Source organism: Rutidosis leptorrhynchoides, chromosome 7 (assembly GCF_046630445.1).
Source record: "Rutidosis leptorrhynchoides isolate AG116_Rl617_1_P2 chromosome 7, CSIRO_AGI_Rlap_v1, whole genome shotgun sequence".
Classification (NCBI taxonomy): Eukaryota; Viridiplantae; Streptophyta; class Magnoliopsida; order Asterales; family Asteraceae; genus Rutidosis; species Rutidosis leptorrhynchoides.
The window spans coordinates 155,519,506-155,534,784 of NC_092339.1; the positions used below are offsets into that span (position 1 = coordinate 155,519,506).

General features: G+C 32.8%; 2 protein-coding genes across 2 annotated transcripts; one reads left to right on the plus strand and one right to left on the minus strand.

Moving 5' to 3' along the window:
* Window positions 1-6,683: 6,683 nt before the first annotated feature.
* On the plus strand, window positions 6,684-8,509 carry LOC139859709 (uncharacterized). The gene is made up of 8 exons (XM_071848487.1): window positions 6,684-6,773; window positions 6,997-7,065; window positions 7,151-7,266; window positions 7,338-7,392; window positions 7,516-7,636; window positions 7,712-7,759; window positions 7,866-7,960; window positions 8,405-8,509. The coding sequence occupies exons 1-8, from the start codon at window positions 6,684-6,686 to the stop codon at window positions 8,507-8,509; spliced, it is 699 nt and encodes a 232-aa protein (XP_071704588.1).
* Window positions 8,510-8,983: 474 nt separating this feature from the next.
* LOC139857279 (protein EPIDERMAL PATTERNING FACTOR 1-like) lies at window positions 8,984-9,655 on the minus strand. Its single transcript, XM_071846016.1, has 2 exons — window positions 9,562-9,655; window positions 8,984-9,237 (listed from the first exon to the last, which is right to left on the minus strand). Exons 1-2 carry the CDS (start codon window positions 9,653-9,655, stop codon window positions 8,984-8,986), a joined length of 348 nt encoding a protein of 115 aa, XP_071702117.1.
* Window positions 9,656-15,279: the final 5,624 nt, after the last annotated feature.

Here is a 15,279-nt window from a genome sequence, read left to right on the forward strand (position 1 = left end):
GATTTACTTCCAGGTTTTGGCAATCATTGCAGAAAGCAATGGGGACCCGTTTAGATATGAGTACAACATATCACCCCCAGACGGATGGCCAGAGCGAATGAACTATTCAGACTTTTGAGGACATGCTGAGAGCGTGTGTCATTGATTTCGAAAACGAATGAGATAAGTATTTACCACTAGCTGAGTTCTCATACAATAACAGCTACCATGCGAGTATTAAAGCTGCACCTTTCGAGGCATTATATGGAAGGAAGTGTAGATCTCCCGTTTGTTGGAGCGAATTGGGAGATAGTAAGTTGACAGGTCCTGAGATTATTCAGAAGACAACTGAGAAAGTCTTACAGATTCAGGAACGACTGAGGACGGCTCGAAGTCGTCAAAAGAGTTATGTCGATGTTAGACGGAAGGACATAGAGTTCCAAGTTGGTGACAAGGTTATGCTTAAGGTATCACCTTGGAAGGGCGTTGTACGATTTGGGAAACGAGGTAAACTGAGTCCTAGATATGTTGGACCGTTTGAGATAACTGAAAGAGTTGGACTAGTAGCTTACAGATTGGAACTGCCACAAACACTCAGCGGTATTCATGACGTTTTCTATGTATCCAATCTAAAGAAGTGCCTAGCCGATGATAATTTGATTATTACTTTAGAGGAACTACGTATCGACGAAAAACTTCATTTCATTGAGGAACCTGTTGAAATCTTGGGTCGTGAGGTCAAACAGTTGAAGCAAAGCAGAATTCCTATCGTTAAAGTTCAGTGGAATGCGAGAAGAGGACCAGAGTTCACGTGGGAGCATGAAGACCAGATGAGGCTGAAATATCCGCAACTGTTTCCCTAGGAAACTACTTCAGCGGACGATCACTAAAATTTCGGGACGAAATTTTCAATAACAGGTGGGTAATGTAACAACCCTGATTTTTCCGTTACTTCCGTTAACCTTCCATTAGTTTATTTAACGGCGATTATTTAACTTTTATGCGTTTATGTGTATTAAATGCGTACTTGATCTTCGGAGGGTTTCAATAATTAATATGGGTTGATATTAATTCAAATAAATATTTCGAATAATGAAATACGATAAAAACGATACGATTTTGATAATAGCTTTTTGAGCAACGAAACGCTCGAGTTTATTTTAATAATTAATTTTATTAATTATTAACTTTTTAAAATATTTAATTTATTGGGTTTTTAATAAATTAAACAATTGGTTGCGTTTAACGATCGGGTTATCGTTCCGGGCCTTCGGTACGACTAAACGGCACTTAAAACGGACCACGATTACACGGGATTACAAAACGAGAACCCGGGGATACCCCATGGGGCCCATTCGGCCGACCCCCTTCCCCCTTATTTTGTTAATTTTTAGCTTAATGGAGGGACTTAAGTGCAATTAGTGGTAATTAGTCCATGTATAAATTAACTAGTAACTTGTATTCTTTTCCTAAACCTAAAAAAAGAAGCAGTCGATTCCTCCCTGGCTCCCCAAAACCGTCGATCACCACCACCATACTATCACCATCAATTTTTCACTTTTTGATTAAACCTCGAGAACAAACGTTGCAATTCTCGATCTCCTCTACGCGTTGATATAATTATTTTAGCGATCAAAGGTATAATTGCATAAACCCTAATTCTTATAATCTGATTTTCATGTGAGTTTCATAGTTATGTTGTCAATTGCTCAAGTCTATACGCGTACGTGTCAATTGTAATCGTTGATTTGATTGTTTGATGCGCTAGGGTTTAAAAACGAATTTGTATTTGTTTGATCAGAAAAATTAATTTTTTCAAATGTTAATTATTATGTTATAATCAGATTTCTTGCGAAAAACTATTGAGTTTAGGCTTTGGATTCGCTTGATTTTGTTTCCGTATGATTAAGTTATGTCAATTTGAATTATAGTTGTGTTTTTGTTGATTGATCAGAAATCTGGCATTGATAGACAATGAATTGGCATGTGAGACTTATACCACTGGAAATATAATTTAAAAACACTCAATTTAGACTAGGATATCATATTGTTTGCTTATGTATAGCTCGAGATATGCTTGAATTAGTGTAGAAGTAGTTTTATACAGCACTTGCATGAAAATAACCTTGTATGATAAAATGTGTTAACTTCTGTGGTTAAGGCTTTACATATTTGAAAAGTAGACAAAAAGTAATTCATCTTTCATGTGTATATCATAGGCTAATTGTATCTAGATCTTCGGATAATCGCGTGCGAATGTGACTAACTAAATGAGAATCGAATATGTAAATTGAACACTGTTTTGTACTCTGTGGATTGTGTATATTGCATGAGCATGTATACTTCTGTAAAATGAAACTTAACATTATATGTGACTTATTGTTAGTTTATATCAATCTCTAAAACCTTATGCATTGGGCACAATAGAGCCGTACTTTATGTGAATTCTGATTTGAGCTGAAAACTGAATGTTCAATTTGCACGAATAAACTGTACAAATTGGCTAAACAAAAGTTGCTAGATTTTTGATATGTGTTACTTTGATTTTTCCTTGAACTATGGCCACTGGTCTTATATCAATTGCATGTTCCTAACTCCGGTTATAGCCAAAATAAATTAGTGCGCGGTCAGAAACTGACTTGGCAAACCCCAAATGTATCCCTTCTGATTCCTGACTTTTAATTGTCGTATGAGTCCCTGGATGGACTTTCTGGAATCAATTTTAAGTATATTTATGATCTGGAGTTTGTTATATTTACTTGAATTTTGTACTATGAGATAATGTGCTAAGTATGCTACGTGTTCATAAACTTTGTTCATGACGATAAACTGAAATTGTGAAAATGATCATTCATGACCTAAAACGTATTGTTTGACTTAGGTTTGACATGTTGACCAATATTTGACATGAACCTACTGATGTTGACTTTAGTTGACCACATTGACCAAGTTTGACTTTCGGTTTGACTTCGTTGACTTTGTTTGACTTGCATGATATAGTTGACTTTTACTTTGAAACGCGTCGAGTCGAGCAATAAGACAACGGACACTATGAAGCCACACTTATTTAAGATACATATATTGACCAACCTACATACGTATACCTAGGTTACATTACTTGGGTCTAAACCGTACAAGTCGTTTGTCTTTTATTCCGAGCTTTATTCAAAGGTGAGTCTACAGTCCCGCTTTTTACATGTTTTCAGGGATGAGAATACACACTGTTATATTTACATTTTCAAATACTTTGTATTGACATGAGTACTACACATATGCATAATGAGTTTGTTCAAAAAACCTCTAGCTTGAATACTTTTAATACCATCGGTGTAAGCACAATTTAGATGGACGGATCCGTTAGGTTGACAACCTCACCCGCTATAAAAACTGTGGTGCATTTACTTTGAACATTAAATACATTTGAACAAGTGTATAACATTTTACGAGGTAAGGCGGGTATAGTGGCTTCTATACTCGGGTCATTGCTAGTATTCAGGTGCTCAGGTTATGCAAACGATAGAATCTCGAGGTCAAGGAAACTAAACTATTTTTCTGATAACTGTTTTTCAGATACTGTTACATTATTTTAAACCTGTAGATTCACCAACATTATTTGTTGACCTGTTTTTGCGTGTTGTTATTCTCAGGTCCTTAAGAGGTATGCTTCCGCTGTGTTTGCTGCATGACTGGCCGTGGAGTCAGCATTTGATTTTGAAGAACATTATTTATTTTCGCATTTAAAACTTTTATACTGTTTAAATACTGTTGGCTTGTGGTTACGATCACAACAGTGTTTCTATTTTGGAATTTTTGACTTATATTTTTGAAAGTTAATTTTTAAATAAAATTAAATGCGATTGCTTTAAACGTCTCATATAGAGGGCGTAACTGTTAACTGTGGGACCTGAATTAACACGCCGTCAGATGGTAATTTGGCGGGGTGTTATAGATGCACTTTGGGCGATATTATAACATAGCGCATATTCCTCATGATTAGGGTGATGTGGTTGTTCCATCGGTTTTCTTTTTGGAGGGATCTATTATTCAAGATATTCTTGAAAGGCGGATTGAAAAGTACAATGAGGAGATAGAGATTCCAGATAAGTCTACGAATAAGTGAGGCTTTGCTTACGTGCTCAGTTCAAGCAAGAAGAATCTATGAAATCAAGCCTATTGAATGGTGGCAGAGGGAGTGGAGGTCTAAAAGTACACCCCCTTAATGCAGACCTTTAAGGCATAACACATAAAATCAACAAGTTACCCATGGGTAAAACAAATGTCTGTCCCTAGATTTTTCTAGGGTGAAATATAATAGCGGGGTAAAGGCGGCCAGCTATAAGTATTTAAAGTAAGCCCTCCCCACAGCTTTTACATGCGTTTACTATATTACCTAAAATTATAGATGTTTGTCCCTAGATTTTACATGCGTTTACAATATTATCTAAAAGGATACTAGTAGTCATTTTCTCTTTAAAATTACATTGGTGGTTTCTGTGGTTTGATAAATACACGACGCTGGTACTAAACGTCTTGTAATTAGTTTAACGAGACAAATTATCTGGCGTTAGATTTAGGACTAATGTCGCGCATTTATCTAACCACTAGATATATTCGTTATTATACTTAAAAAATTGTTTTCTATTTTTTCTTTCTTATAATCATCTCAAATCCCTTCATAAACCCATTCATTTACATGAAAAAATTCGAATAAATTTCATATTTGAGTGAACTGTATTTGATCACATGCGACAGAACTCAAAGAATCAAAAACATATTATTTTAAACAACTAATGGAAAGATGAACACAGTGAATCTTTGTGGTCTTAAAAGTTGCGAATTCACGGTGCTCGACTGCTCGTGCTCGTCCTAATGCCAGTTAATTTGTCATGTTAACAAATTACATGATGTTAGGTTTAGGATCATCGCGGTGCATTTATGAAACCACATGGACTACCAGTATATTTTTAAAAGAAATGGACTACAGATATAATTTTGGATAAACTACAGGGACCAATAGTTTATTTAACTCTAATTTATTTCTTATATAAAATTGCGTTTTGTAATATTTTTTAACTAGATAAAAAGGGAATTTAAAAAGAAAGAAATAGAGCTATGAACTAGGCGGGATTATAGAAACTCGTCTGGTGATTAACAGAACACAAATGCCTTCCAGAAACTCAAGCTTGTACTCGTGAGGGGTTGCGATTTGTTTCCACCATAATTTCAGATCTTCTTTTCCAAAACCCTGGCCCCACCATTCTGCCCTACCGGACCCCACCACCTTCATTACCATCTTCGTCTTCTTTTCATCATCTCCCTCAAGGGATCTGCAATTTTTCTTCTTGAAGAGGTAACCATTAGTATATTATTATGTATTTTTGCCCTAATTTGCTATATGGGTCTTGTTTCTTTTCGTCATTTATCTAATACCCCCATGCATTTTTGACAAATACTCAATCAAGATTTGATTTTTATGCTTTCAAGATTTATATCATTATCATTATATGATTATATGATTTGTCTTGTGGGTAATACTTTTTACAAACTTATTATTGTAACAGGCATCGTTAATTACAATATTGGGAAAGAGGATCATGTAAAAGGAATGAATGAATAACCCTTTGATTGCGCCATTTAAACCTTTAGTCTTAATTAATTTATTTTATGCTTTTGTTTTATAAAAAATAATAATAATAATTTCTTGAAATTCATGTTTTCTTTCATCTGAAAAGAGAAGAATGATTATGAGGGGTTGAAATTTTAGGATAAAGCATGGGTTTTTACAATCATTTTCATTTACCCTTTAAGAATGCACATTGCATATTGTATTATTATTGTCTGTTGCATTCAAAGCGTTAAAAAATCAATCAACTTGATTTATCTACTACTGTTATACTGTTACATTTTTAATAATGAGATTAAGGCATCAGAAATGCACACCTTTTTATTCTATTCATCAAAGAGTAGACATTTTTTGTTTTATGATTGAACACTTAATTATCATTTTATTGAAAGAATTTTGTTCTTCTGAAAATCTTTCTCTTATTAATATGGTGTTGAGGGTGTAGCAATGATTACTTTAGACACTTCACAATATTATACAGTTTCTGTTACAATTTGGTTATTCGGGCTTACATTAGACACTTCACATTAATACCCACATTATGCTTTTCGTTTCTTCATAAAGTTTTCGTTACAATTTGGTTAATCAGCTTTACACGTCTTAACTTTATACATCCTCTATTATTCACTAGATCCTATAACATGTCCTATGTATATATATTTATGCATTTGCAGAATTCAGATGATTGATTTGCATCGTGCAAATGAGTTCGCGTGGTTCTTTGTAGAAGGTTTTTTCATCCAAGTATGCACTCAATATTCGAATTTTTTCTTTTATGTTGCCATTAGCAAATAGCAATAATTTGACATTTCATTGTTAGTCTTTTAAATTGTATATGCCTAATCCTTTGGCGCATTTATATATATTATTTGTCCATACACCAGGTTGATAAAGATGATTATACTTGGAGACACGACAAGAGTAACATTTTGGAATGGTTACATAAGTCTCATACAAACAACTCAGAATTAGCTCAATGTATTAGTGAGTAAATTAATCTTGATATGTCTTTTGTACCATATTATCATTCGACGAGTTTTTGAATTGTAATTTTGAGTATTCGTACTGTTTAGCTATTGCTATGGTTGGTCCAAAAACATGGATTGGAGGAATCTTTAGCAAGCATTCTGGAAGTAGCAAATCCGCCGACTTTAAGTTCACTGCCATTCAGGTACATATAAGAAGAGTTAATATTTTAACACTTGAACTTGAATTAATTGTAATATATAATTTATAGCTTTCTATATACATTATAAATGACTAAAATATCCAAATACACACATTGGGATTAACTGAACAGGTGTTAGATAGGCATTTATGGGAAAGATTTAAGCGAGTTAACTTAAGAATTTGAATGGTGAGGTGTTAATCCCTCTGGATTCATCATTATGCAGGAAGTTAGATATCAGAAGCTACAAGATCGTGCAAATGTACCGTATGATGAGACTTGTGTTGATCATCAGGTGCACTTCTTTACTATCTTTATTCATTTTTTTGCTCATCCTAATAAATTGATAATGTTATATTTGTCTTCTGCTTTATTGACAGAAAGCCCTTTTAGAATTGTGGAATCTCGCATATCCAAATGTTACCCTTGACGGATTGATTTCCGAGCAGTGGAAAGAAATGGGGTGGCAAGGAGCTAATCCATCTACTGACTTTAGGTACGCTATGGCGGCAAATATACTTATTTAAAATCATTCACTGAATATTGTATCTATTTTGTTTTTTGTAGAAGTGGCGGTTTTCTTTCACTGGAGAATTTAGTATTCTTCGCCAAAACGTTTCCGGTATGCTACTTTTAGCTGCTACTACACCCTTGAGTCTCTTTTTCTTTCCAAGTTTGATACATTATTCATAATAATGGTAATATGAAAAACCAAATAGCTTACGAATTTATTTTCGCAATGAAGAGTGCTTTTCGTAGGTTACTACTGAAACAACGTAGTAAAAAAGCGACATGGGAGTATCCTTTTGCTATCGCTGGTGTCAATATATCGTTTATGTTGACTCAAATGTTGGAGTTATATCGAGGTTTGATATCTAAATCCATTATGTTAAACTTTATATTTAAAGACCATCTCTGTTGCTAATGACTTTATTTTTCAGTTAAGCCTAAATGTCCGCACTGTGTCAATTTCGTCAAAATATTGGCAGGTAACATCTAATCTTTAATTAATCCTTTTCTATCAACTGACTATAAATGTCTAAATTCAGCTAAATTTTAAGGGGTTCACATGTGTTTAATCACAATTGTTTGCAGAGGATGAAGAAGCTTTCGATATTCTTTACTGTATTGCTTTTATGATGATGGATGCTCAATGGATAGCCACACACGCCTCATTTATTGAGTTTAATGTATACAACCCAATTACTCCTCAATTACCGTTTTTTAAGAACAGACCGATCCGATTTACCAAAATCCGTTTAATTAATTGGTCAACGTCACTCACTGGGTCAAAATCTGATTTGTTGCTCAAATTTGTGTCAAAAGTCAAAATTGATAAACATTTTAATATAAATTTACACTAGAAACTTAGAGTTTTTAAACAAATAAACGATTATGTTTTTAGACAATTATATGTATGGTTTTCTTCTATATTTACAAATATATTTTTGAAATTTATTATTTAAATGTATAAAAAGTCCAATCCGATTAATTTTAGATTAATCCGTGTGATGCCAATTACTCCCTCCCTTTAAAGTCCTAACCGAGTAGTCCACGAATGACGAGTTTTGCAACATTGAATCTCTCTTATGTTTATGTATATATATTACTAATTTTTACGGATATACCACCAGGATGTTTTACAAGGGACTCGGGCACAGTTGGAGAAAGAACTAGCACTTGATGACATCGATAGAATACGCGATTTGCCCGCCTTTAATCTTCTACACACGTTCTAACTTGAATTGTTGTACCTTATAGTTGATTATCATCTACTCTCAATTTTAAGGGTGATCAGTATGGCCAGAACCTCAACCAACCCAGAACCACTTTGGGTGCCTAACAAATGAGCTTTAGATTCGGTTGTGATTGAAATCTGACACAAGAGCTCATCAGTTGTATGCTTTTGTTCATAGATTCTTACATGTTAGACTAATGTTCATTCCTATAATGCTTTTGTTCATAGATCCTTCAATTTTATATGTTTATTTAATGCACCATATATACTTATGTATACTTGTATTTTCTGTTTCTTGGTAAAAGTTAAGCAACGAAGGATGTGAAGTAAACATTTTTGTAGTCGTAACAATGAAGAATTCTGATTATCGTAAAAAAAAATAATTAAGTAGAACAATAATCAAAATGACAAAATCTTGTGACTATTTGACTATAGATGGAAAGACCTTGTATGGTACATGAGAAATGGGCCAGAGTTAAGGAACAGGATAGGATTTGTTTTTACACATGCACTTGTAAGCCATGGGACATGATTCAGCCTCTTCAATGGATGCGCATACGAAGCTAACCATGACTAGTCTACATGGGGAACATGAGCCACACGCGTGAGAACAATCCGGTAGCCTTGATCCAGGCACTCGAACTGTATCCGCTCTATGTTGCCCTGATACCATGTCGTTGGCTCCATGGTGATCTTGTGACACTTGTGTTGTATGATGATGCCCATGATCTGTTCACATAATCAATCACTTATATTAAAATCAATTAATCATTATTACAAAACAACAAAGAAATTTTCTCAGTATCATTAAAAGGGTGCCGCTATCATGAATAAAAATATTGTACAATCAAGTTCTCACATCATAGAATTAGTAAATAACCACTAAGTACAATTGTTTAACCCTAAGGGGGTGTCGTTAGGAAATATTATAAATTTAATACAACATTATATTTTTGAACAATACAACCCAATAGTTTAGAAGGAAAACTTTTGGCTACATCATTAGCTAGGTTGTATTGTTCAATGCAATGATTCAAGGTTATTATAACGTACGTGAATGTTGCAAACCGATATGCCTAGCATAAATGTGAATAGGAAGAAGTAGAAGCAAGGAGAAAAAGGCTGCATAGCGCAACGAACGCTTCATGGTTGTGATAAAATCCCTAAGTATTTCTAAGAAGTTTGTTTTGTATGGTGGGATAAAAAAAATTACTGAATTTATTTGAAAGAAAAAGAAGGTTGTATTGAAGCAAGTCACAAGCAAGTAGGAGTAAAAAAAGGGTCACATGAAAGATGGTGAATCACAGGGCTGCAATCTAATGGTTTATGAATTTTAGGGTAAAGAAATGGTTTATGATTTACTTCACACTTTTATGGTGCTGTATTTTATTCTTAAAATTTACTGAACTAAATACCTTCTTGTGACACATTAAATGTTGCAATGGGCTTGTTGTTCCAATAGTACGAATTTTTTATTTTTTTAAAATTTTTTTTTTTGTTTGCGAAAAAACTAAAACTCATATAGAAACGAGGTTGTTTTCCAAAGGAAAACGCCCTCAACAAAGATTACAAAAGAAACACGGGAACGGAAACTCGCTCAAGAAGCAATCATCTAAGACAAAAGCTATCTATAAACGAGCCTCCACTAACAACCCGAAAAACCTTAAAACAAACTAAACAATTCTATATCGATCCGGCATGATAGTAACAAGATCCAAACCAAGTGATTTAAGTAGAAATCAACAAAAAGTTAAACGAAGGATCACGAGACAAATACAAGTTCTCAACCTTTAAGTCCCGCCCTATGTAACTTACCAAAGGGCGGGACTCCATGAGTAAGAAATGGTAATGTGTTTGAAGAGTTACTTAAATACTAACTGGTCAATTGCTTCAAACTCCATGAGTACGTGGATGCATGAAGTGTTAGGATTGGACCACAAAATGATTGGTCAAGTGTGTTTGTATATGTTGAAAAATGGAAGTATGACAACTCAACAAAAATGGGAAGTTATTGATGTCACATTTTTTGGTAGCCAAGTACAAGATTTAATGCAGTTAGGACAGCACATCATATGTGATAACATCCGACTCAAAACACACTGAAGTGAAGTGGATGGAATAGTGTGGTTCTGCATGAAAAACTCTGTGAGGCTTAAATGCAAGTTAACTAAATTCAATGCATAGTTTAGTGCGAGCTTGGTTTCCCTGTTAGTTCTTGTTTTAAGCTCGGTTCTATTTAGGTTGTATGTTTTTCGGAGCTTCAATTTTTGTTGAAGTATCGCGTTTTATATAAAGTTTGGTTTTTTCGCTGAAAAAAAATAAAATTCAATGCATAGTTTGAAAGCAACCAACTATGTATCAATGTATGTCTCTTTCAAGAAGATCATCCATTTGTATTTCATCCATTTGTATTTCTCTGAAGTCTGATACAATTTTATTCACTTTTTTATAAAACAAAAACCTAAACCACTTTTTTACAGATGATATGCATACATCCATCCATCCATTTGTAAGGATCGCCCAAACACAATGTCCTGCAATAAAAGTAATGACGCGCATAAATACGCTAACATTACGCGCAGGCCTCCGACCATGGCCGCGTGAAACGACCCGTCCATATTACTATAAACGCAGTACGTTCTCATTGGTCCCATAGCGAGGTATTTGACCTCTATATGATACGTTTTAGAAAATATTGCATTCGATTCATAAAAACCACATCATTATTATACATAATGCATGTTTTAAACAAGTGGACGATTATTTAAGAAATAATTCTCAAAATACATCGGTCTCCAAATACTACACAAGTGAGGTAACAGTCGAATATAATACATGCCAAAGGTTTTATTGAATGCAACACTTTATTTAAATAAAAGTATGAGACTCCATGCACAGCTTGCTCAGATAATGCAACAGCGGAAGACTTTCTTAAGGACCTGAGAATAAACATGCCTAAACAGTCAACACAAAGGTTGGTGAGATATATAGGTTTATCGTCGATATAAATATAGACCACAAGATTTCATAGTTATAAATATATGCACACTCGCAAGTGTATAAAAGTATTCTATAAGTTGTTGAGCGCTTCGGTAACCATACTTAACCATTAATGTGGCATATTCCCTTTATTATGAAATCTCCCTATACTGTACCAAGTGTAGTAAAAAACGAAGTACTATGCAACCGTTTATGATACTAGAGCGACTAGCTCGGTTGGGGTTGTCAAACCCGATAGATCTATCAATAGGATTCGCGCTTACATGTTCTTACAACATGTAAATATTAGTTACCAAGCTATTAAGGAAGATATGCAAAGTGGTACAACTCAACGTAGAATATATTTTAAGTACTTGTGTCTATGGCGTAAAACATAAAATGCATGTATTCTCATCCCAAAATATTTATAGAGTTTAAAAATGGGACTATATACTCACAGTAGTAAAAGTATATTAACAATAAGTTTTCAACTTATTAAAAATATGACCGTCGTCCTTGGATTCACGAACCTATAACAATAATAACGATTCAGATAATAATACGACATATGAATAAAATAAAGCAAGTTCATAGAATACTTATATAATAATTTTTAACATTTTATGCTAGTAGTCCATTGTTAGTAGTCCTTTGTTAGTAGTCCAAAATAGTCCGAAAAGTCCAACAGTCCAATAATCGGTGTATATATATATATATATATATATATATATATATATATATATATATATATATATATATATATATATATATATATATATATATATAATCTTAGAATTACCCCACGACGTATTGTATACGTATTGTCTTTGCATCAACCCAGAGATGCATTGTATACGTATTATCTTAGAATTAACTAAGACGTATTGTGTACGTATTGTCTTAGGATTTATCAAAACGTATTGTATATTTATTGTGCTAGGACGTACCAAAAATATTATTATACATATATACAATCACAGAATTAATCAAGATTATAATATTTTGTTATACTACTGATAACATGTCCAAATATATATAGGATATAGGAAAAGTTAACAAGGATATGGTTAATATAGTTTTTATAATATAAATTTCGTCCATACAACGTTAATTTTAGCAGATTTTGTTTTGCTCGCCAAATATTCATTACAACTCCGTTTAAAGTGAATCAAATTGCTATGGATTCATTAAGAAGTAAATTTTACAAAACCAATTCGAAAAGTTCATCCCAAGTAGTAATTTTTAGAGCTTTACCCTCTTTTTTTGTCGGTGGACAGATTTAGAAAAATCCCGGCATCCACCCAATATATGATTTTTGATAAAATACTTCCACTTTGTCTAAAATCATGAAAAAAAATACTGGAAGTCTTATTTACATATATTAACATATTTCCAAAGTCTTAGCCTCGAACTCAAAGTCTAAGATAGGTTTTTAATTCACAACCCAAAACAGCCCGCTTTTTACCGAATGGAGATTAAAGGATATATGTTAAGTTTCAAGGTGTTATTCATATGTACAAGTTATAAGTTCTTATATTAACTTAATATAACATCATAATACATATAAATAAGTGTTATTAGAGTTAAGTTAGAAAGATTAGATTAGTTTTTCAAACAAGCTTGGTGTTCACCAAAACAAGTTCTAGTTTTTACAAGTTTTATAAGTATAATAAGATAGCAACTATACAAGGAATTGAACAATGATTTTGAGAAGTATTTTACCTTGATTATGAAGATGAAAGTTGCTGAGATTAAAGTATGATATGAGAGCATTCAAGTGTGTGTTTTTAGTTTAAGAAAATGTGGAGTAAAAATGAGTTAAAATGGTCCTTATTTATAAGCTTATAATTTTGGCTTTTAGTGAAAATATCTAAGATAAGTTAAATTGTATTAAGTCATGCATGACATATTAAATTGATTAGGTCATGGATGATATATTACACAAATAATTGCACATTTCTATTGGTATATACCAATAGTAAATACTTTTAGAAGCTGTGTATAATACAGGTAAAAATACCGTATGAATGCGAGTAGAATTCTTTGAGGAAATTGAACGGAAATACGAGTATAGTTATCCTTTATATGTATTGGTATATTATAAAGTGTATTCAATACTTGTAAGGATATATTTACACTCGTAATACATTATATGTATATACATTTTAACATAAGTTAATTACGTCGTTTAAATAATAATATATATATTATTTGAAACTCTTTAAATTAGTAGTATGAAAATATATATATATTACTTTGTTAATATACTTAATAAGATATTTAATTATCATATTTTCAAGTTAAATATATATAAATCCATATATATACACAATAATTAAACAATTAAACAATTAAATCAAGTTATGACGTTCGTGAATCGTCGGAATAAAAGGGTGACCAAAAGCTTGTGTAAAACTCTTTTCAGAGGTTCAAGATTTATTAAAATTCATTGATTTTCAAGTCGAAATTATATAAAGATTAAGTTTAAATTTGGTCGGAAATTTTCGGGTCGTTACAGTACCTACCCATTAAAGAAATTTCGTCCCGAAATTTGATCGAGGTCGTCATGGCTAATAATAAGAATGTTATTATGACGAATATAAGTTGATTCATAGGGTTTTATCATGACTGAGAAATATGGATAAAATAATTCGATTACTCGAAACGTATGAGTGAAGCTATCGTAAAAGAGTGAAATGAGAAAATAGGGATTCGTCTTATCTTTTGACGTCATCACGGTTGATCTCCGGATTAAAGAAAATCTTTGTAATCTATATAATATTTGATTCTTCGGCGATTAAGGAAATTATGATCCTCTTTGATTTAATGCAATAATCTGTCTCGATTTCTCTGTCGGATATTTTACTATAAATCAACCTCCTACGTTTCCTTATTTCCACATCTCCCATCTTTTATACTTTCTTCCTTTCTTCGTACTTCCAAAATATTCGTCAATATGCTCCATCCAGTTTTAATTCTTGATATATTCTTGACTATCACATCTGTCATTCTTCTTTTTCATCTTCCACCGGAGGAATCCGTTAATTTCTACTATGCTCTTGGGTTTATAGTGTTCTTAGTTTTCTCGTGTCTTTATATTGCTATACGCATCGATATACACGGTTTGTAATTTCTGCGTTGTCTTCATGCTTATATTTTTCCTTATATTTTGGAGTTTCATGCTTCCGCCTTCTTTTCCCGACTTCAAGCTAAGCGAATAATGGTCTAGAATTCATAGATATGAAATTTGGAATGAACATAGCTAATGCTCTAAGAGAGAAATTGTAATAGCACAATTTGACTTGTGAAATTACTAGAATCCAAAGGAAAAGATAGAACTATCAATAGAATAAGTTCTTGATATGTTTAGAGATTAGATTGAATGTAAGAGTCATGTAACATGGCACATGATGACGTTATGGTCTGTGAATCATTACGTTCCATTTAGAAACTCAGCGTGACTTACTGTAATATAATCACGTTGATCAAGTGTCATTATATTATACTAACTCATGCTTCAGTTCCCAACATTACTTCAAAAACATTCATACTTTACACTCAGAGGTTTCAGATATTTAGAAACTAAAACAGTTTTCTTTATGATGTGATACCGATAACGCGAAGGAATAAATGATTTCAGATAAGAATGGTTATGAAAATATATTCAAAAATATGAAGGATATTTATAATGGAAGATACGATGATATCTTAGAATATTTAAGATAAGAGGATAATGAAGAATATTGTCCGCAAGGGTTTTAGAGTAAGGAGCAAGGAATTTGCTAAGGATTT